The 23,397-nt window shown below is 39.6% G+C and overlaps 1 protein-coding gene across 1 annotated transcript; it reads right to left on the bottom strand.

Annotated features, from left to right (window-relative positions):
* Window positions 1–1,412: 1,412 nt before the first annotated feature.
* Window positions 1,413–22,566, bottom strand: LOC115396910 (lysophosphatidylcholine acyltransferase 1). The gene is made up of 15 exons (XM_030102994.1): window positions 22,104–22,566; window positions 15,028–15,167; window positions 13,605–13,819; window positions 10,536–10,645; window positions 10,137–10,197; window positions 9,905–9,963; window positions 7,225–7,259; window positions 6,838–6,892; window positions 6,583–6,665; window positions 6,299–6,424; window positions 5,507–5,660; window positions 5,086–5,184; window positions 4,196–4,337; window positions 1,618–4,070; window positions 1,413–1,574 (listed from the first exon to the last, which is right to left on the bottom strand). The coding sequence occupies exons 1-14, from the start codon at window positions 22,224–22,226 to the stop codon at window positions 3,838–3,840; spliced, it is 1,635 nt and encodes a 544-aa protein (XP_029958854.1). The 5' UTR covers window positions 22,227–22,566; the 3' UTR covers window positions 1,413–1,574; window positions 1,618–3,837.
* Window positions 22,567–23,397: the final 831 nt, after the last annotated feature.

Raw genomic sequence — 23,397 nt, 5'->3', positions numbered from 1 at the left:
AGTTTTACACACTCTCTCAACTCTCAACACAGCAATTACCACTGGGACGGCGGAATCTGTGCGTTAATGTTTCTTCTTTAATTCCACCCAAAAGTCACATTAACAAGGTATAACGTAGCAGTCCCCAAACAAACTCAAAGTAGCTTGCAGTAATGACTCGGTCATCAAAATGCATTATCAAAATAAAACCTGTTCAGTATAGAAAAAGACAGGACGCACAGCTACAGAGAAGAGAAAAGACTCCCGTTTCTTGGTCCACATGCAGTAAGCCATCAGAAAGACAATATCGCCCTGTCAGAGTACACAAGTCTTTCGTCTTAGGCTCAGTGCGAGACAAACTGATGAGCAGGCAGCAGTAGCATAAATACACGTTTCTCTTGCAGGTTTACACTTTCTCAGATTGATACCAAGTAGAAAAAAACCCAAAACAAAACAAAAGAAAGAAGAAACTCACCTCCACTGAGGTATTTGAAATTAGAGTGTGCACAGAAATGGACCCAGTATTTTCATCATGTAAATACTGAACATACAGCATATAAAAGTTCAGATTGGACTGACACACGGAGAACGAGCTCTTCCTTGAAACCGTCCAACAGAAACATCTGCACGAGCGGTCGAGTGTGGCTCAATACGTCAGATTGCCCGTCTATGTACAGAAACAGTACGGCTTTCTTCATACACAGAGTGCAGACACAGCTAGTCATGAGTGGTGCGATCACATCACTAAAGGAGTACAGTTAATACCATTCCACGGTGCATTCAAATCTCCCGGAAGTTTACAAATTTATCTTCAAGCTACAAAGTTTCCACAATCCTGAGACAGAGCAGAATAGTAGACATTTAACCAAACTAACCAAAATAAAGTCAGTGGGGGGGGGGGGGGGGGTCAGCGTCTTCACATGACCCCCGATTTCCTCTGTGCTCCTGTTCTTGTGGTAAATACGAGAAAGCAAAGGCTATTCCTTCAAGGAAAATCCAGCTACAATACTGCAACCTTCTAACTGAACATGCTTCAAAGCAACGCCATTTCTTTAAAAAAAAAAAAAAAAACCTAAAAAAAAAAAAAAAAAAAAAATATATCTAAAGTACAAGCAGAAAAAAACAACTTCATAAGAAACAGTTAGGGAGCGATACTAAAAGGTGACGACGTGTGGAGTGGTGTGCAGTCTGGAGCGGTCTGCGTGACGCGGCCCGTCATGTGGTGGCGCCTCACCTCGAGGCCCGACACGCCGACGCACTCGCACTTTAACCGAGTTCAACCTGCACGGCTAAAAAAGAAAAGGAAGAGCGAGGAAAGAAAAAAAAGGTTCAAAAGAGAATAGAAACCATGATTTCGTAGGAAAATGTCCACTGGAGATCAGCGCTTCGAGTAGCTTCGGATTGTGACAAGATTGTCAATACATTCTCTTTTTTTCTAAGCATAAAAATTCTATAGATTCAAGGCTATCGGTTTCCATATGAAATCTGCATTTTGTTTCGAAGCAGTCAACTCAGCGATAATAACCATAATAATAAAACTTTACACTGTGTAGGAGGAATACAGCACAAAATACTGCAATATTATACAAAAAGAACTAAACCAAAAAAAAAAAAAACCCAAAACAAAACAAAACAAACAAACAAATGTGGCTCATTTTTCATCATCAATACAATCTGCAGAAGAGAGAGAAGATCACAGATCTTTGTCATGGCAGTGAAAATAAAGATCATTCATATACGTATATCAAAAATTCACAAAATGTCCTGCATTTGGAATATTGAAAATACATATCAGAACTCTTCAAAAGCATACATCTTGAGAAGGCTTAAGAGATGTGAAATATTGCTTCACTGAAAGCCAGGATGGGACACAGACACAGTTACAGATGGTGATGAAGGAGATGGGAAGGTCAGACGTTCACCGAGCTAAAAATGAAGGGGTGAAAAACTAAACGGAAGAAATTTTGGTCAGATTCTAATTAAAATAATTCAACAAATTGATCCCAATGTGCCGTTTTATCTGTATTCCCTTTCATTATTACAGCAGTTTACTTGTGATAACACAAGAAATTAAATACGGCAATTTAGAGAAGCTGGTTTGAGTTTTCTGTGTTTCCAGACAGAAGAATAACGTGAAAGACGACCAAACGACTGCTGGCTGGCGGATGATTGAAAAGAGCATTGTGTTACCTAAAACTTCACACAGACATTATTGTCAACACATCAAAATGTGTCGGCTGATTGTATTTTCAGAAAATGTTGCATGAATTTAATTTTAACTTGAAAGCACAAAATATCCAGAAGACTTCAGAAAGTTTCATTCTGAGTAAATCAAGGTTTAAAAAGTTATAATTTAATTTACTAAGGACAGTATTCTCATCTATTTGACCAGTGGAGATTAAAACTGTTAAATAATAAAACCAAAGAATCAGCCAAACTCTTCTGCAGACAGAAAAATCTAATACTCCTTAAAACAAAAACAAACAAAAAAAATCCTATAAAATAAGTTAAAATATTTCCACAGGTATACTGATGTTCCAATTGCAGAATGGTCCTTAAATGGGATTTAAGGTGCTTAACTCTGTTTTGAAACACATTGAAATAATTTGAAACAGCACGAAGGACGACTTCACATGTAAATATCACACCGGATTGCATCTGCATGGGAAATAATCCAGAAAGAGATCAAATCTAAAGAGTGAGGCATGATCCATTATGAAGAGGGTAGGAATGATTAAGAAGTTTTAACAGTGTAGCGCATAAAGGGAAGTAGTCTGACCTCGCCTTTTGAAGTACCCAACAAAGCCACCGAACCGAATGTGCTTCCAGTGGTCACGCACTGTGAGATTTTTTTTTTTTCCCCCCTTTAAAGCCTTTTACTCCACCGAATTGAAAAGAACAGTAGAAACATGACGGGTGACGTAAATCATCCGATGCATTTTTGGTCCACGTTGTTTCGTTTCGATGAAAATGTGGGTTTAAAATGACGGGGGAGGGCGAGCATGGGATGACGGCGTGATCGAGGGATGAATGGACAGGAGTGTACTGATGTTACATGCACGTAATAACCCATTGAGCGTCAAAAATGATGACATCATACGAGTAAATTTTTCATTTTCGTCACTGAACCCTGAGCTAAATAAAATATATCGTTGTATATTTACACTTGACAGGGTCATTGCGGTCATGACCGTCAACTAGCAGCAACCTGAGTTAACCTCCAATGTCGGCTACTGAATCTTCAAAAGTAGTCGCGCAATTGTCACCGGTACCCTCAGAGCCTCCTTCTTCACATAAATAATACTCAGTACAGCTCAAAAATAGTGTGAGTCCATGCATTCTGCACTTTCAGCTCAAAAGGCAGCTCCCAATAAAGAAAAGAAGATGGATTAAAGTTACAAAGAAACAAGAATCTAACACTGACGTCGCTAAAACGTTGTTCACCACGTGACCCAGGGCTCGTTTTTGACTTGCTTCCTGTGTGGTAAAACATGCAGTCGGTCCTACGCTGGAGGGAAAAGACAAAAGAAAAACATTTTGCCCCAGGGATTTTTTTTTTTTTTTTTTTTAAGTGTTCGCCCTTCAAGTATTCAAGCATTGTTTCTGTAACAGCCATTGTTTGGCGTTTTGATGATTCTTGCTATGAAAAAATAAAAAAGAAGAATTTATACCAAAATAAACTGTTGAGAAGTTGAAAATAACCTCCAAAAATTTCATGGACACAGTACTAATAAAAAGGGAAAGGTAAACTTCACTTTGCGTCGTAGCTGAACTCCCTCGCTAAGCGACAACGTCCTCTCGCCAGGAGAGTCGTCTCTCTTTTTTTTTTTTTCTGTCACTGCGTTTGGAAAATCCCTCTCAGTTGTGTTTCTTGGAGAGTCCGTCTATTGCTGCGTCGTGGTCGCGGGGGCTGAAGTCGGGACAGATGCCGTTGGCCGTTTTGCTGGTGGCGGTGCCCTGAGGGCCCGCAGGCGGCTGGCTGGGCTGCGTTTGGTGTTGGTGGCAGGGGGCGCCGTGGAGCCCTGCGTTTTCTGTGTAAAGGTAATCCTCCGCAAAGTCCGGGTGCTGCTCCACAAAGCTCCAGAACTTGTCTGTTTGGACCACAAGAGGGCGCCAGAGACAAAGGCAACATTAGGAATACATGTCACAGGCTTCAGTGGTTTCAAGTTAAAGAAATTCCTTTTTTTTTCCGGAGATGTTTCGTTGATCTTCTTACCAAATGTGATCTTCCCTGTGTCTTCGGTGTCGATGGCAGTAAACAGACGTGACACGCTGAGGTGAGCCACCCCTAAAGCCGTCTTCAGTATAACTGCCAACTCTCTTTCTGTGATAGCACCGTCCTCCTCTGCCTCAAACATCTGGCGAATGTCAAACGGGGAGAAATGAGGAAGGAAGCGTTTTGGCGAAGGGCAACAACTGAGACAGGAATGCTGAATGATTTGAGTTCTGGGATGAGCTGCTCGTTGTATTTTTGATTTTCTCACTTGAACAAACGGCCGCTTGTCAGTAGCATCTAATAATAGAAAAGATTGATTTGAGGGCTTGTATGGACTACATACAGCACATTGTTAACAGTATAAATAGGACGGTACGCTATGGAAACAGGTGTGGGAAGATTACAATGTAACTGTGCCAGTACACTGCGAGAATGAGGGACAGCCTGTGTGTATCAGGGTGTTATGGATATGAAGAAATGCAGTGTGAACAATGCTAACAGATTTTCAGCACAGGTATGGGAAAAATACAGACTACGCAATAGTATGCTATTTAATTTGAACGCAGGGAGAAATCCATGTAAATATGACAGTTTTTTGGAAACGTGAAAATCAATGAAATACAGGTCAAGTATTCTAAAAGCATGAGTATAGGCAAAACAGTGGGAACATACAGACATGCTTCAATTCAGTGCAAATTAGAGCATAAATATGTCAGTGTGCATATATGCTCCTCATAGATGAAAACTGCTTCGTTAATCTGTTTGATGAAGCCGAGACAACCCGCAGAATGTGGTATTATAACGCAGCAAATGTCAAGCTGATCGTAAGAAAACACAACGCCGTTAAGTCTGATGGTCCGATAACGTTGAACTCTGAAAACAGAACGTACCTTGAAGGCCAATTTCATTGTTCCCAGAGTTTTGGCAGGTCTGCATACAACAGATAAGGCTATCACGTATTCTCTAATATCCATGTTGTTATCTTCATGCTGGGGAGACGACATAAAAAAAAAAGAGGATGAAGACAGTGCGGGAGCGAGGTGACTCCGTTTCCAATCGATGATTGCTTTTATGCAGCAAAGTATCGTGTTTAGCTTTAATCTCAGACTCTGTTTATTAAGGCATGAACTACAGCAACTGTAGCATACTACTTGTACCATGTCTCTTGTTATTGTACATCATAACAACATTACAATATCAGAGCGATTTTATATGCTGAAAACAACAAAAGCAATGTGATTCTATATTAAACTGAAGACAGAACGATGACAGACTCAGTGCAGCTGTAGACCTGCGTTTTTTTTGTTTTACCTCATCAAAAAGAGCAAACATGTCTCGTAGCATATCTGAAACTGGCACATCAAGAAAGTGAGCGAAGTCCTCCAAGCCCAGCTTCTGTCCCTCCAGCTTCCTGGCTCTGTTCCCATACTCCTGCAGGACTTTCTCAGTGTTCTTCGGTTTTAGCCTGAGAGAGAGCAAGGACGACTCCGTTAATCCATACAGTGAGCAAGGACACAGCGCGGTGTACTGTTCATTTCTGACTCTGTACAACAAACACTTAACTCTCAAGTGATCATTTTGGAAAAAAAAAAAAAAACGTTTTGTACCTGTGGGGATTTATATCACCCATTTCAAGGAGTTTGCTTTTTTTCTTTCATCAGTAAAGATATGTTACAATGATAAACCAACAGATTTATAAAAATTAACCTTGTTTTTTTGTTTTTCCTCTTTCCTTTGGCAAATCTATGTTTTACCAAACAGAGAGTCGAGTCCTCCATCCTCTGACCCACACGGTGTTGATAGTTGCCTTTGCTCACCAGCCAAACAGTTTAACATGGGAGCCACTTTGTGTTTGGAGAGCATACTACAACTCGATCGCATCGGAAGCAGACCAGTCAGTGTGAGTCACATGTGCAGCGACCCCGCCTTCTGCTACATGCACGCCTTTACCCGAATGGACCACCATTTCCCAAGACACCGCTGCCAGAAATCCCCTCTAAGTCCCTGCTGTTTTGGGTGAGCATTTCCCTTGATGCACTGTGGTACCCTCTCACCTCTTTACCTTTGTGGTGTGCATTGCTCTGGAAAGTTTAAGTGACTTACCCCAGTCTCCTGACGAGCTTGGCAAACTCCAGCAGACAGGTGTCGACTGGCAGCCTCAGCTGGCCTTCTGCCATGGCCAGCTGGCAGTCTTCGAATGAGTAGTCTGTGATGGGTACCCCCAGGGCCCTGAACGCAACACGGTGGGGACAGCGGCGGGACATCAGCATGTGCAAATCAATACAAACCTTGCTTAAAGCTCATAATGCCGATGCAGTATGCAGTGTGTTCTCTGCACTGAACACAAGAGATGCCAGTATATAAAAACTGCTATACATTGAACTTACTTTGCCATGACACGCCTCACATTTATAGCAAAGAGTGCTGGATTCTTCTTCTCTTCCTCTGAGGGCGTGTAGATGGGAAGAAACTGTAAGAGGAGGATAATAGATTAGTAAACCAGACGTATAGACGATTTGTATATGTCACATTAAATGCATGAATCCGAAAAGACATGCATGAAACACACCATTCAGTCGCAATCACCAGGACAGTTGTACACATATGAGAACAGAGCCGCATTTGAAAATGATCATACTCACCTCTATCACAAATTCATTGTGTAGCTGGCACAGCGTCAGCCACAAGATTTCAAATCTGGATTAAAAAAAAGAGACAACAAAATCAAAACACAGACATTCAATCCATCAGGGAACTCAATCAAAAACTTTCAATGACTATTAAAGTCTTACATGTAAACCTGTTAAGTTATATAATGTTATTTTACAATAAAAGTAATGCCAGTGTATCAGTGTTGGTGATACAGGAAGGACACACTGATTATTTTTATATCTGATCAAACATCAAGTCAGCCACACGTTTTCCTAGTCATCGTCAGACTCGTACCGAACAAAAAGCACAAATATGCTTCATGAAGCTCCTTAACACCACTGACACCATCCGTTAATAAAACGATGCTTTCTACTTACGCTCCTGGTCCTTGCCACGTCCATGTAATTGTGTCCTGGGAAAAACACATAAAAGCCCAGAAATTATTATTAGACAGAGCAGAACAAAAATAATTAAAATCTTTCCAAGACGCATTTTTAGACCAACTGTTAATGTGTCCTACATAGAAGTGCAGCTTATTTGCAGACCAAGAACAGATCGCAGTGTGATCAGGGTACCGCAGGAAAAAAGTCTTCATTTCCTCTTACAGTCTGGTAATAATATCACTAATAATATCATTTCATCACCTTTAACCAAGATTTTGAACCCGTTTCTTTTTGTTATAGGGGATTTGATAGAGCAATGTATTTTATTATATAAAAGCAATATATTTGCTGAGCCTAATTAACCCCAACAAACAAACAATTAAGCTCAGAAAAAGTAGGTATTTATTAAGCTAATTCATGTCTCATTTGAATTGTGCAAATCACTCATGTTAGCTTGACAACCACCAAAGTAAAAGTGCTCAGTACAAACAGTAAATCAGCACAGCGGTAATAATCACAGGGACATGAAAATTGGTACACAAATGTGTTTTCTTTCACAAACTGTATGCTTTCGCTGTTTCATGGAATAAAACCAGGATGAGGCTGCTTCTTCTTCTCCTTCCTCTTCTTTTTTTAATCAGCTTTAGTGTTTTTATTCTAATCAATGCTATCAACTTTCCTCCCAGACATGAACACACAGTGTCTGTTCACCAAAACAAAGAATTACTCTGAGTTTGTCTGGCTTTCCGAGTTTGGATTTTCTGGATCAGGTTACTTGTTCACGCTTCAGTTCTGCCTTAAATTGGTCAGATTTATCAGGGGCATGAAAAAAAATTGCATTGATCTTAAAGACAGAACCCTCGAAAATAGCCCCACCTGACACTTTGGCGCTGCATCGTGAAGATACTGTGGAAAACGCTGCTTTTAAAGCTGCTTTATTATTTTATTCCACAGGGAGAAAACAGCAGTACAGTGAAGTCGAACTGAACATGACAGAAGAGTTGGAGTTTACATTTTTGACCTTCTGACATGATTTTTGCAGACTTGATGCGACAAAACAAACTTGAGTCCTTAATGGAGATATAACGGTGCACGTTAAAATATTTTGTTGTTAGCAGCTGTTCTGGACTGATGAGTTAAAACAGCATCATCAAAGTGAGTTTAAGTTTGCAAAAAAAAAAAAAACAAAAAAAAAAAAACTGACATTAATTTGTCTTCAATGAAAGTTACATAAAGTTGTGAAAAACATCCATTTTAAGCTTTATTTACAGAGAAAAGAGTCAGACGTAACAGGGCCGGTATTTAACTGATGAAATTATCAATGCAAAACACTGATCGCATTATCAGGATATTGTAAATATAGTTACTGGGCAGATGTGACCTCAGTTTGAGCACCCTGCAGGACTATGGAAATGAAAATGCGATTTCTCAAACAGATATTGCGGAAAATAGATAATAACCTTCCCCAATAGAATACAACAGAGGTTTGCTGGATTTGTAAGGACTTTGAACGATTTTCTCTGGCAGATGGTTTTTCTACGGCTACTCTAACAAGCCTGAGCGATACTTTGGACTTGTCTGCTGAATCAGAGCATGATTAGCTACATTCCCAGGCAGGCGAGCAGAAAGTGGCTTTGCATGCTTCACTGAATTCTTCTTATAACTGCACTAAAAGACTTCTTCAGCTGAAACCTCCTCTTTGGCCTGCCAGGAGCTGTCTATTGAGTCATTAGTCTGTCATGGGAACATGAATATACTTGAAAAACTAAGAATCTCCAAACCATTTCGAGTTTAGCGGCAAAATACTGGAACTTTAAGAAGGAAAAGTACTAATGGTTTTCTTTATAAATGATCCGCATCATTCATGAAGAGATGATCTGTTACTCTGCCAATAATTATGAACTAAAACTGCATCAAAAGAGGAAAATTAAGCTATAATCTTTGTTGAATTAGAGCAATAGAAAGCTCTCGTGCCTCACAGAACGATTTATCTCAATAACTACGACAATCTAAAAATTGGCTAATTCCTGTTGATTTGACACTTTTGAATTTGATTCATTAAAATACATAAAAACTAATTGTTGTTGTCAACAAACACATTGCAGCAAATTCTTTGAACTCATCATCTCCCGCACAGGCAAAACCACGTTCTTTGATTAATGACATGTTATGCCAGATACGTGGAAACTGAATGGATTTTTCCTTTGTGCCGGAGACCTTAAAATGAGTCTGAAATGCTGTTGAGTCAGTTTTTCAGATATTTATCTATCCTCTGAGTCAGACTCTGGGAATATGCCAAGCAAGCTACGGGGCATGCATAGTATGCACACACACGTACTCATTCTGGCACTTACAAATGCATCCAAAGTCTTGAGTGCTCACATGTTTTTTTTGTGTTTCGTTTCCGTGCCCCTCAGATGATTTTACTGCAGTTTCCTTGTTGCACAGCATGCACATATAATATGCTAACACTTCACATTTGCTTACCCTGGATATAGCATTTTAAATGAAGTGCAAATAACCAAAGTGAAATCTGATCCAGTTGATGAAATAATGTGCAGGACCACGGGCACTTGTATTTGACACCCAATCGATCGTGTATTTTTACATGGATTTTTCTATTGAAAAATTACACATGAAGAAAAATTATGACTTGAGTCCCAATAACTCTTACCAGTCTGTTTGGATATCGGATGACCACAGGCTGAACTGGTACAGCTGGGATAAAGGCCCCTACATGAGCAAAAAGACAAAGCAGATTTAGTTTAACTCAGAGTGTCTGTATAAAACATTTATTAGCCAGAAAGGAAAGTTTTTGTTGTTAGAAATTCCCCCAAAAAAGTAGAAGGGAAAAAAGCCAGTAAGTACACTGATTTAAACACAAACGTGAGATTACAAAAGGATACCTGGCTTAAAGGTGATGAGGCAGGATCTATTGGTGCACGTTCCCTCTGGAAAAATCATGATCTGGACAAATAAGGAAAAACATAAGTCAGTGCATCAACACGTTTCTGTCACATCTGAATTCATCTGTACAGTGACTTAAAATATCCAGTTTTACACATGATGTCATGTTATTTACTCTATAAATAATATTCCGCTGCTGTTGCGTTCAGTTTAAAATAAATACAGTACGTGGCTGCAGTTGATTAAAATAATGAAAATATTTGATGTAAATTCTGTGGTCATTTGGTTATAGAAGGAAAAATGTCCATAGTCTATTGGTATTCTCAGTGAATTCAGTGGGTGGAACATGATGATTCGTCTGCCTTGTGCATCTGTGGTTTCCCTCTCCGTTCACTGACCTGAGGCCATTCTCCAGAGTGAGCCCTGCGTTTGATCTCCTCCACAGTCTTTTTTCTGGAGTTCTGATCAGACCGTGAGACAAACACTGGCCTGATGTACTTAATCAGAGCTGGAAGAGAAGGGCAGAAAAACAGCAAAATGAACACAGGAACACTAAAATGCCTTCTCCTACTGTAATGCCTGTAATTGCTTTAATTGTAAAAGTAGCGTTTATTAAATATTTATGAAATGCTCCACCGGGGACAGATCAAAGCATCTGTTTACGGCAACCATCACTTTGATTTGATGGTGTCTTTAAGCAGAACGCTTCGTGCTGAAACACTACAGCAAAACAAGGCAGCATTAAAGTCGTCTTGTCCTGACATATTCCCGGACTAACATGGCAGGACTCTGCTGTGATTACAGTTCTGTTACACAGGCGAGGGCTAAACACTTACAGTATAGATCAGCATACAGTAAGAAAAAGATAAATTGTTATTTGGCCTTCTAATCGTTACATTCAAAAGAAGACGAGGATAAAAAGTCCTCATTATATATGAAACAAAGACATCTGAGCTGAACTGTCTGTACAGCATGTTGCTGTTAGCTGAGTGGTGAAAACAGTCTGTCTGAAGCAGAGATAATCAAGTTATAAAGTGCCGAATGTAATTTCTGGCATTTCAAACCACCTTCAAATTTTTTTTTGATTGTGTTGGTTTTTAGTATAGATCAGAAAGTGAACTGTTTAACTCAAGACTTTAGCTGAAGTCACAATAATCCAGCATCAGCTAATGGCAAAAATGCAATGTCATTATCACCAGACTGATCTGAATAAAAGATAACTCAGATTATAACACGACGAACCCTTTAAAAGGCATATGTTGCAAAAAAAGTTTGCAGTGTGTGTTTTGTACCCCCCCCACCCCCAAAAAAAAAAAAAAACAAAAAAAAAAAAAACAAAACTCACAAGCAATTAAACAGCAGTTGTGACCATGTTTTGATGCTGCTGATGGGTTTCAGACCCATGCTCTGGAACATAACCGTTCAGCAAACTGTTCCTCTTTCTGACCTCCGGCCTCGCTGCTCTCACTCTTGCTAAAGCAGTTGTAACACTCCGCTCCCGCCTGGCCTTCAAAAAACACTCAGCGTTCAGCACCTGCAGATGGCTTGTCACACACCTGATACGACAGACAAGTCATTAATCTGATCTGATCTGACTGTGAAGCACAACTGAGTCCAGCATTGAGAGTTGAGGAGGAGCAGCCAGTGAATCTAGCCTCACTTTTTAAGAGCCATTTCCAGGAGAAACAAAAACACCCGTCTGACATATAAGGATATTCGAAGATAATGGTATTGCTTGTGGACAGAAATGATTTCAGAGAACTTCTACAATGCAAAACAACCAGGCATATTTGACTCATGATTGGGGACTCATGGGGAACATGTGCACATCTGTCACACGGACACTGCAATCACCTGATAAGTTTCTTCAGCCTAGTTAAGTCACAACGTTTTACTTCCTATAACTTGGTCATTTCAGTTTAGCTCCTTGAAAAACCTCAACATTGGGAAAAAAAAAATTAAAGAATATGGAGAAAATTTGAAAAGTTGGTGCACTATGTCAAAAAGGATTTATTTACATGATGTTGAATGTAAAGCTATTCAGAGCTACGATCAATAAGAAGTACAATATGACGAAAAAGGAAGAGGTTGGTCAATAAATTACAGGTACACAGACGGAGTTTTGTAGAAGCCAGAAGCCTTTTCTTATGCCTTCAACCATTACAACTGCACTGAAATAACAGCTGGCTGGTTCAACTCCATGAGGAAGAAAGTGATTCCAACTATGAGCTGTCTGCTCACAGGAAAGGATTAGAGCTGGAGCCACAACCCGGAGAGACTCGACACACGTCACTGTGGCTGATCAGGTCTTAATGCTTCTTCTGTAGTCTCCTTGCTTGACCATGGTGCTTGCTTCCTATTCAGAGGTACACAGGCACTTTGACAGCATTTGTAGCACAGCTAATAGTGGAGCGACAAAAATAAATCTTTGCATATAGTTTACATCAGAAATTATGTCAATGCTAGATTGACAGCATTTTAACACCGTCATTGAAAAACTGCAATCCAAACTGTTTCTATTCTGATGTATGAATGTAAAATGGCTCCAAGTTTCATTCAACCTTCAGGTAACAATGAGGCCAATTACTGTCTTAGCAGGCAATGAGAAAGGAAGGCTAAAATAACACAGAGCCCTTTGGTGTTTGTCTTAATGGGAACCAATGCCTTTGCTGGCAACTCGAGAGGTAAATGAACTTGCAAGCCAGTTAATAGGATCTGCTGTTACAGTAGTGTGTGTGCTGACTGCAGATGAGTGAGGCCTATCTGACCTTTGCATGGAGCTTTAGGTCGTGCTAAGACAAAAACTCTAGACAGACGTCTGAATGGCTGCTTTGCATTCAGGTCTATTCATGTGCTTGGAAACAGCAAAAAAAAAAATAAATAAAAAAATAAAAATAAATAAATAAATAAAAAAAGAGCAGAGAATGTTGACGTGTAAGGAGATTCCTGGAGGAGCCCCGAGGTTCTGGGGAAGTGAATACTGTGGTTACTCAAACTTTAATTATGTGGTCAACTCTGGCATAATTTGTACTATTTATCTGTGATTTTCTGAACTACTGCCTCCTCAAGATAAGCCCCATTATCATTTGCTATGAGAACAAAAACGCCACAGAGCAGAGCAACTGTGCAAATGTGAGTCCTCTTTGCTGCTATCTTCAAAACATGAGCTCCAATGATGCTTGATAAAATACTTATATTAATACAGACTAAAAGCGACCGCAAATGAACATCAACACTGTTCCTTCTGCAAACACGACACAGCAAAGCTTTGGTGACCAGTATTTATTGCCATTTAATTTCAAGCTCCTGAGCTCCTCAGCCAAGCGGCGGTTATCCAAGGAGGATTTCCACTTGTTCATCACAATGTTCTCATGAAAACTGCATTTCTTTCCATGTAGGAGTAAATACGTGCCGCGATTACTTAGAGCAACAGTATGTCACAATAGCTGAATGATCTTTTTACTTACTTCCCCAGAGAGGTATGTCCTTGCTCTCAGCCTTCATGACGATGGAAGACATTGTCATTGTGACTGGAATGGCATCAAAGTAAGAAGAATGGGGCGCCAGGGTGAGAATGGGAGCTTCTGTAGGCAGCGCCCGTCGGCCTTTCACTGTCATCCAATGGAAACCTCCCGCAAACCACATGACCCGCATGATGATTTTCAGAATTATGTCCACCAGTCTGGAAACAGGAGAGTGTGCATGCATGAGGGACAAACATAGGAAACACTTCAAATCAGCATCAGCACTACGTTGCATGGTAGGACGTAAAGATGTGTGTTTTCCAAGGTAAGTTTAAAACAAAGTGTTATAAATGTAGAAATGTCATGAAAAGTCTTTTGGAGGTAGAAGCGATATTGTGTAGATACTGCATTTAGAGAATTGGTGGAAAGATTTCTTGAACTTAAGAATTCCAACACTCTGCAGTGTTCCATTATAATTATGTCATAAATAACAAATAACATTCATACCTATTTATACAGAAACTTTTTAAGATACTGCAGCTAGCTTAAGGTGAAATTGTAAACATTTGTGTATCGGAATAAACAATACTCAGTTAAATTTTGTCATTTGAGAAAAAAAACAAACTGGAATTGGAAATGGCTCTTTTGAGCCACGTGACTTTCTATTGATACTGAAAGCAGCGCTGTTGATTGCATGGCTAAGTGCTCTGCTCTTTGACTTACAGTTGCAGAATGTCAATACCAAACATGCTGTACCAGTATTTCCAGGAAAAAGGGCTTCACATTATTCACAGTGGATCCAGGACTTCCACACACTCAAAAAGTGTTTTTACGGTCTACCCTAGGGATGTCCCAGTCACACTTTTTGTTTTGATTCACATCTTTCCGGCCAAAACAGATATTTTCCTGATCTGATACTTACATTTCTGTTGCTACATTACGACTATACCGTACTTACAATATTGTAGCAGCAACAAAGTTTTCGAAAGTTAAAAGCATCATTGGAAGAAGCTAGAATTATTATGAAACTCATAGAATCAAAATTCTTCTCAGAATAAGAACTTATTGTAACTTCATTCAGTCACAAGAAAAATATCAACTAGTATAAACACCTCAACTGTGACAAGAAATTAAAATTCATAAACACGAATCCCACCTAAAAATGCAACAGTCTGACTAAAAGATAATAAACTACAACATAAACAGTTTTCAGTAAAAAGTTTTCAGCTTGCGGCATGATTGCTATCTGTCTGTTTCCAGCAGGACGCAAACGGGGTTCAGTGTACGGCAGCTGATGTAAAGAAGATCAAAATATGATCGCTTGGATTTGTCCATAGGTGATCCATCAAAAATCACTAGCATCGGCCCCCAAACCAAAACCCACAGATCCGTTTGGGACACCCCTGATGCATACTGAAGCACCCACCTTCTCCAGAGGCACTGGGGTTCGACGGTAGTCTCAGAGCGCCCGACTGAAGCAAGGAAGGCAAAAGGCCAGGCCAGCAACATCATGAATGCAGCAATGAGTAGACGGATGGGGAATAGCGTGACTGTCATTAATGCAATCTGTAAAACAAAGGAAAAAGACAGAATTAAAAAGAGATTTACCAGTTTGTACTATTTTACACACCATTTTAATACATCTCAACTGTTACATTGGCAGTGTTCTTTCTACACTAAGTCATCCAGTTTTAAATCCAGACTTTAAAGCCATGATACAAATGTCTCCAACCAACCATTGGTTTTGATCTGATAGGCCTTGATAAATTCGACTTACAATAAATTATACAAGTAAGTATAAAGACCAGCATATTTTAAGAACATCACAGAGAGTGGTAACAAGTTCAATCAACAGGATGGAGCAACCACAGAATCACACACTGGATGGCAAGGTTTAATTCAGGGGTGTCAAACATATTTTAGTTCAGCGGCTACATACAGCTCCTCAATTCCACCTCAGGTGGGCCGGACAGGTAAAATACAGTCACAATAACCTTTACAGATTTTCTTTGTTGTGGCACAAAAACAATTTTGACCCTAAATTAAACCAATCTCAAAAAAATTTAATTTTAATGATATCTTCTGCTGCAGAACAAAATGAAATGTCGAAAAAAAAATTCTAAAGCTGTTTGCATTAAACATGGTATAACAAACTTCCTCTGACAGCATGGCTATGAGACTAGTTTGCTAGCAACGAGGCTATCTTTCATGGAAGTATTTTGTCAGGTCCACTACTCATGGGACATTTTTTTTTTTTTTTTGGTTGTTGGTTGTTTTAAGAAAAAAAAAAAAATCATTCGAATTTTTCCAATTTGAGAGGATGTTTTAGGCCACTGGCCTTGTTTGACATTGATAGATTAAACACGCTAATGCAACAGCAAAATCAGGAAGAACAAACTTGAGAAATAACCAAGAGCTGAAAAGAGCTGTGAAACACATGGAAACTGACAGCAAGAGTAGCAATGTGAACACTCAGAACTATGACCTCCAAACAGGGAGGGTGACTCCAGCAGATTCTTCAAACATCTGAGGTATTTGTTCCAAATGCAATAATGTCCCTTTTTTCCTCCCATTCCTTTAAACCTGCTCCCTCCTAGGCAAGCTCAATTGTTTGTTCACTCCAGGGAAAGTGTTTACTTTACAGCTTTTTATTACTTCCTAATCTCAGCTCTTATCTTCTCTAAATATTTGACTTGATAACAAATTCTATTTCTGTAGTCAGATAATGTCAATCAGCCTGGATAGCGCTGAATTTCACAACGCATATTACACATTTCAGCTCTCTTGCAGCAAACGTGCATTGTCTGAGGTGTAAAAATGCACCAATATAATGATTCCCTTACAATAATTCAGTCATTCTTTTAAGATTTATACATTTTTTGGTTCCAAAAAGAATGCTGTTTCATTATATACATATTAAAGGTAGTATACATACATTATATTGAAGAAAAATCAAAGTAGAAATACATGTTTTGAGTATTTCTGACCTTCTGTATATTGCATTCACTTGTTAAAAGATTCATACATACCTAAAGCAAAACAATGCAGAAAAGTCACGTTGAATTAAAATAATGCTACAAAAGCCAAAAGGTTATCTAGAAGTTGGAATTCATCAGTCATTCATCTAAAGCCTTTAGATTTGCGCATCAAATCTTAATATACCGTACAAGATAAATCGTGAACCCCCAAAAAACAAACAAAACTCAACCAAAGAAAGACAAAAAAAAAAAAAAAAAAACCTAATAAAGCAGACATTACAACGCTTCTTTCCACAGACAGCACATAATGCAAAATGACAACAGATAAAGTGGAACTAAACCGAAAGGTCTTATCAGAACCACAGGCCTGTGAACCCAGCAGCAATGAAAGTGAAGCCAGTTTCTTAGCAGAAAGCAAACCAAGCCAACTGCCGAGAAGTGTGACCTAGATGATACTGATGTACTATTTGTGTGAGCGAAAAACATCTGTCATGACGCTTTCACGTAAACCTCAAAGTAGACGGCAGGCATGTTTAATTTTGTTGATGAAGTGTTTGTGATCTGATACTTTCAGATCACAAACACTTCATCAACCGATTACCTTTCGATTCACGTACGCACACAATGTTTTTGATCTGGCTTTCTCACAGACAGCAGTGGCTTTAAGACAGTCACAGGCAGCGCCTCGTTAGATTCCCTTAATTCACCATGACACACTGAAAGAGGAAGCGAGGGTGAAGAGAAGTAACTTACTCAAGTGTAACCTTTTCACTGTTGGTACATAAAGATACGAGAACAGCTCTCGAAAAGAGTGAATCACTTCTGAGCTAAGCTGTGTTTATGGAATGTGGACAGCAGCACTAAATTAACAGTCTCAGACTCACTAGCATGCAGCCTGAGCCTGGACTGAAATGTTCTTTCTTCTGAACTCAATATATTTTTTTTACCAATATCGTATGTGCAACTAAAGTGCTGCCCAGTTGACAGACTAAAAATGCTAAAATGTTCCGCTATTCAAAGTGAGCCGAAATCACTAAGTGAGCAGAAATCACTAACAGCTTACCAATTTCATCCCACTTACAGCAAAAACAAAAATACTTCAGGCACCAGTGAAAAATAAACACCGGATGAAAAGTTAACGCATGCAAATTATACCAATGTAATCAATCAAAAATGCTTCCTGATTGTTCCTTATCCCTACTGAAACATGTTTTCTTTGCTTCCTAAAGGCAGTTTTTATGCCTCCATATTTAATTCAAGAGCCTCATTAACTCCAAACTGTTTTTGGTAGGTAAAATGTATTCTCAGGTTTTACTTATGCATCACCCTCAGGACTCAACATGTTTCATAACCTGACATTAGCTATTGACACTATACCAGGAAACACTGTCGTGCTTAAACGTGGGGGTTTCGCTTTAACCACCTGCTGGATGATAATGCATGCGGTCTCCTGTGGGGACACCTTTCAAGCTCTTCAGCAAAAGTAACGGCCTGAAATGTGTGGGAATAAGATATAGTTCTGTTGCTGCTCTGGCAACATCAGCACAGATTCAGGTCTTTATTGGACTTATCAAATAAATCACACATGAATATCAGTGAAGTTTGCTAAAGTTGGACAGAGAACATTAGAAGGTGACCTTTGACACCTCACTCACCGTTTGAGTACAAAGTTGTTTTAAGACAGAGATGCTGACTGATAGACATCAATTTGCAACAGAAACAAAACATCATGTTGCCAATTTAGGGCTCTACTAATGAACTCTACAAATCAGTTAATTAGCTCATCAAGGGTGAAAAATGTGCATGAGCAGCTTCATGTAGATTAAAGGGTCAGCCTACTGAATTACAGTATCGCCTACTAATGAGTATTTGCAAGCTTCTATAGATGATTCTAGATTTGGGGCAGATGACTAATGTTGCCATTAGTCAGAATTATCCACCTTATTACCTCCGGACCTATTTTTGGACAGCTGTCTTCTGGTAACGAAAACAGTCGATTTTCAAAGCGATAAAATCTAGTTAGGCTCAAGAGGACGGTCTGCTGTTCTCAATTGTGCACTATGAACACCAATTCTACTTTTTATAAACAGACCTATCAGCCTGCTTTTTTCTATTGGGTAATCCCAGACACGCCAAACCCTCAATTTTAAAAATTATCGAGTGAAAGAACGCAGCAATAGCTGGAAAATGAGAGTGACAAAGTAAAAATCAAGGACTTCACAACCCTTCCAGTCTTTGTAAATTTAAAAGCACACAGAAGTCTCTCCATATAATTAGTTATGCTTATATCCTGCTATGTCATTTCAGAGTAGAGTTTTGAAGGAGTTCCATCTAATCCCCACTTTAACCCAAAGGATTCAGAAAAGAAAAGACAACAACACACTCCTAAAAGTGATGAAATCCATTTTACTTTCCTTCATGTCCTGTGAGCACTCAGAACCTTTTGTCTTCCGCGTGATCAACAGGTTTAATCTCAAGTATGTGGCCTCAAACGAATCTCATCTTACAGCTTTGAAAGGAAACTACCCATAAAACAGTTACTAAATTAAAACCACCTGCCTAAAAACGTGAAGGTCTCCTTTGTGCCGCCAAAATAAGTTCTGACCGCAAAGGAATGAACTATGCAAGTTCTCCAAAGGTGACTTGTGGTGTCACATATCAATGTGTGAGCAACAGACCCTATAGTTTCTATAGGCTGTGAGATAGGGCCTCTATGGAAGAAACTATGGAAGAAACTGGCTTTCCAGCTCTTCGTACATCAAATTTAGGTTTGGATGGACTAAAGACCAAGTCTGCACTTTCAACTCTTGCAATATTTCTCAAATCTTCTCTAAACAATTTCTGTAGAGTGTCAGGGCTCAAGGAGGCTGCCATGCAAGTATGTAGAGGAGCAAGTGCTCTCTGACAAAGTTTAGGCAGTTGGCATTTATCCAAACAACATCAGCTTGAGTTCCAGGATCCAAGGTTTACAAGAAGAACATTTGCATCCCATGGCCTCCTTTGACTCGTCTTCTTCCCAGAGAGCGTCATACTGTTATTTGTGAACAACATAAAGGCTACGCAGATGACGTAAAAGAAAAGATTCATTAGATTTCGCCACATTATTCCACTGCTCCACGATCCAACTGTGACAAACATGCACATTAAAAGCATTTTCAGGGGTGGACCTAACAGTTCACACTCCAAACACTCACCCATGCAGTTTCATATAAATCAAACTGTGGTGCATTTGGTGCTCTAACAAAGCTGCATGACAGATATAATCAACTTTTCATTTGATTATATCTGTCATGCAGCTTTGTTAGAGCACCAAATGCTCCAAATGAATTTCTGGTACAGTGGCTCTTCTGTGTAAAGGCTTTTAAAGTCTTAGTCATCCATTGCCCCGACACCAGCTCACTGCACTCTTGTTCAACTTTAGGCAGGTTCGAAACCCTCAATACAGGGAACTTCCTAACAGCCATCACAGCTTGCCCTTTGTAAAGATCCACTTTCTTTCAAAATGAGTCTGCATTCAATGCGACGAACAGAGCCGTTACTTATGGACTGATACATCCTGTCTGCAGGCAGGTGCTTCTGTAACAACATAATTAGGATCATTTATGGCCGCTGGGATGCTAGTCACCCAGGGTCATTTGATGAATGCAGGAGACTTTTCCTTTGTCTAAACATAAAACTGATCGTGTAGGTTGATCAGTAGTAGAACAGACATCTGGTCAACACATTGCAAGAGTTCAAGTGTAGTATTCATCACAGTGCGGTCGGTGTGAAAGTAACACAATTATGCTGAAATTAGCAGCTCACTGTTTCATCACATCAGGGAAATACAACTCGGATTTCATGACCCACTTTTTAATTCAGCACGTGGTAAAGACATAAAAAGTCATCAGCGATAAGTATTTCAAGTCTCAAAGTATTCAATATATAGTTTATATTTGTTCAGAAGTCAGCAATAAGTATTTCTGTGAGAATTTAATCTCAGTCAGTTAAGATGTGAAGAATTACACAATGCCGATTATCAATTTGCACTTGCAAAACTAAGCAGTGTCAGGAAGCCTAAGTAGTGTGAGGAAGCTTTCACGGCAGTGGATTTTCTGTGTCACGCTAAGTTTTGCAGTTGCATGAGTAACTTCCTTTACTTTGTTACGTCAGACATACAGGTGAATCCACAAAACCTAGCTATTCCCCATGGCTGTGATTTATGTGTCATTCTCACTTTTCCCCTCAGTCTTCATGAAAAGAGTTGAGGACAAAGCTTCCTAGGTCAATGTTATTTGATACAAGATACGTTCTCATGCCTACAATGACTGAGCCATTCATAAACAGGTGGCTGTCTCTGTGACTGAAAATGTCTCACATTTGTTCTCAGTTCCTCCCTGTTCATAAACACAATAGTATAAGCAATGTGTTACTCTTTGTGGACACTAGTTTTACAGCTGATACAGTAGAAATAAGCACAGTAAATAGGATGTTGTCAAATGAAAAAGTATTAATCACACACAGACTGCTCTATATTGAGTCTGACATGCAAAGGGCTCAAATCTTAGATTCCAGTAAGATACTAACCTACCAATACACACCACTGAGCTGTGTATAATGCAACATAATGCAATATTTGCAGGGAATTGCTGTCCCACACAGTGACAGGTGTAAAGCAAATCACATTTTACATTTCTGCCGTGTGGGCAAGCTGCATCCAGACGATAATATTTTCATAGTTTCGTGCAATGAAGCTGAAACGTAACAGATGAAGCAGCAATTAGCACCTTTTTTTCCAGAGAAGCTGAAAGCTCTAAATCTGATTATCAAAAGGCAACGACAGAGAGCTGGGCTGCACATCTACTGTGAAAATGCCTAATGTAATCAGGTGAGATATTAGACACACTGCAGTAGTTGGAGAGGAGGGAAAATGCCCATGCCTGTCAGATCTCCATCCCCTTCTCCACCCTCCACATCCACACGTGTTGGCTTGGGTGATAACCAACAATGCCGCAGGAAATGTGAGAGAAACTAGAAAACGGCACCATGTTTAAATGCACAGGGTAACTGTTTCCCTGCCAATTTTACATGCCATCTTGCTAAAAACTATTAATAACGTGAGCACGCCTCTACACGCATGTAAATGATAATCAAAGAGCAACAAGCTAGGCCCCTCCTGGACACACGGCCATGCTCAAGTAACTGTATTTCATTATAGTAGGACGTTAACGGATTCCTGAGAGAGAAGGTACACTTGACGATGTGTGGAATAAAGGATAGCAATCGGGCTCAGAATATTGTTGAATAACTCCCGGGTCTTCACAAAGCTGTAGCTGAGGTAAAAACACAGCGGAGAGGAAAAAAAGCAACATGTATGTAGCTAATGTTAGCCGGCTAGCTAACCTTAGCTCAGCTGACTACATGCCGTTAAGTTAAATGATGGTGACAGCCCAGCCCACGGTGGCGCACTAAAGTGTAGCCTATTCTCCTGGTAACTGTAACACATCAGGGCAAGAGGAAGACACAAAATAAACATGCATGTTACCTTTGCCTTTTCCAGAGGAGTGAATTTCAAGACATGCACAAAAGGGTTTCTAAACGGGGGCGCTTGGTCCATCTTCTTCCCGTCTCCTTCCATCCCACATTGTCTATTACTCGGCAACCTCATCCTTGAAAGTAACGCGAATCAGCTGTATAGTCCTAATAATATCGGGGGAAGGGGGGAAATGATGTTGCTTCAAAAGGCAGCTCTTCTCGCAAAACGCAGTTCCCCCTGTCTGTCCTGGACGGTGGCTAATTGAGGTGGCAGTGCAGGGCTATTAACGTTATCTCCCTTTCTTGGACAGCATGGAGGGATAATGGTTAGCTCGAGGATTAGCCGGGGATATCTGAAGCCGCCGATATCTGTGTGCATACAGTGCGCAGGACGCCTTCCTCCACACCGTGCTCCCCAGCCAGATCAGTCCGCTAGCCCCGGGATGCTAACGGAGCCGCGGTCCCTCGCCTCCTGCACTGCGCATGCGCGCGGTGCTCTCCCCAGTCCGTGCATTGTCCCCAGCACGAAGTGATGCTGCCTTCACAACCACCTCAAATATCGGAAATATTTCATGAACTATTTTATTTCCATTAGAAAATTGACTGAAGTAGGGGTATCAACAACTATTTCATTCAAATAATTTTATTCTTCACTTTAGAAACATCATAGAACTTATATTTTTGTCTCCGTTGTAAAACTTCACTGGTGGTACAACTATATTCACCTGACATATGACCCATAACCTAACTGATCAGAACTATTGTATAATATGTAAAAAAAAAAAAAAAAAAAAAAAAAAAAAAAATAGAAAAGGATACAAAATGTAATATATAAATAAACGTAATATTTGTATATTTTGCATTTTTCAAAAATATCTGAAAAATATACAAATATTAAATCTATCTATTTTTCTATTTATCTATCTATCTATCTATCTATCTATCTATCTATCTATCTATCTATCTATCTATCTATCTATCTATCTATCTATCAATCTATCAATCTATCTATCTATCTATCTATCTATCTATGTGGGGGCGGTGCTGCTTGGCTTTCCTATAACAAAAGAAAGGTTATGCCTATTATTAGCATACTATAATTGGTGTCCAGCTCTTCATACAGCTGGAAAGTGGAGTCATATGAACAGGTGTTTAATATTGAATGGCTGGAATCTTCCCTCTGAAGGAAAGCACTGTATTGTGCTTGTCCAGAGAAGGAACAAGAAAAATGTAAACGTATTGCATAAAGGTTTGCTTTTTCGTAAACAATTTAATTGTTTGAAAATTTAAATACGTATTGTTAA

This window comes from Salarias fasciatus, chromosome 11 (assembly GCF_902148845.1).
Source record: "Salarias fasciatus chromosome 11, fSalaFa1.1, whole genome shotgun sequence".
Lineage (NCBI taxonomy): Eukaryota > Metazoa > Chordata > Actinopteri > Blenniiformes > Blenniidae > Salarias > Salarias fasciatus.
Note: the sequence above shows the minus strand (reverse complement) of the source record. Positions and strands in the feature narration are given on the sequence as shown.

Coding starts and splice junctions, on each gene's coding strand:
- LOC115396910 (XM_030102994.1), bottom strand. CDS start 22,226: ATGAGGTTGCCGAGTAATAGACAATGTGGGATGGAAGGAGACGGGAAG. Junction 6,893..7,224: donor ACGTGGCAAGGACCAGGAGC/GTAAGTAGAAAG, acceptor TTTTTAATCCAG/ATTTGAAATCTTGTGGCTGA. Junction 6,666..6,837: donor ACAATGAATTTGTGATAGAG/GTGAGTATGATC, acceptor CTCCTCTTACAG/TTTCTTCCCATCTACACGCC.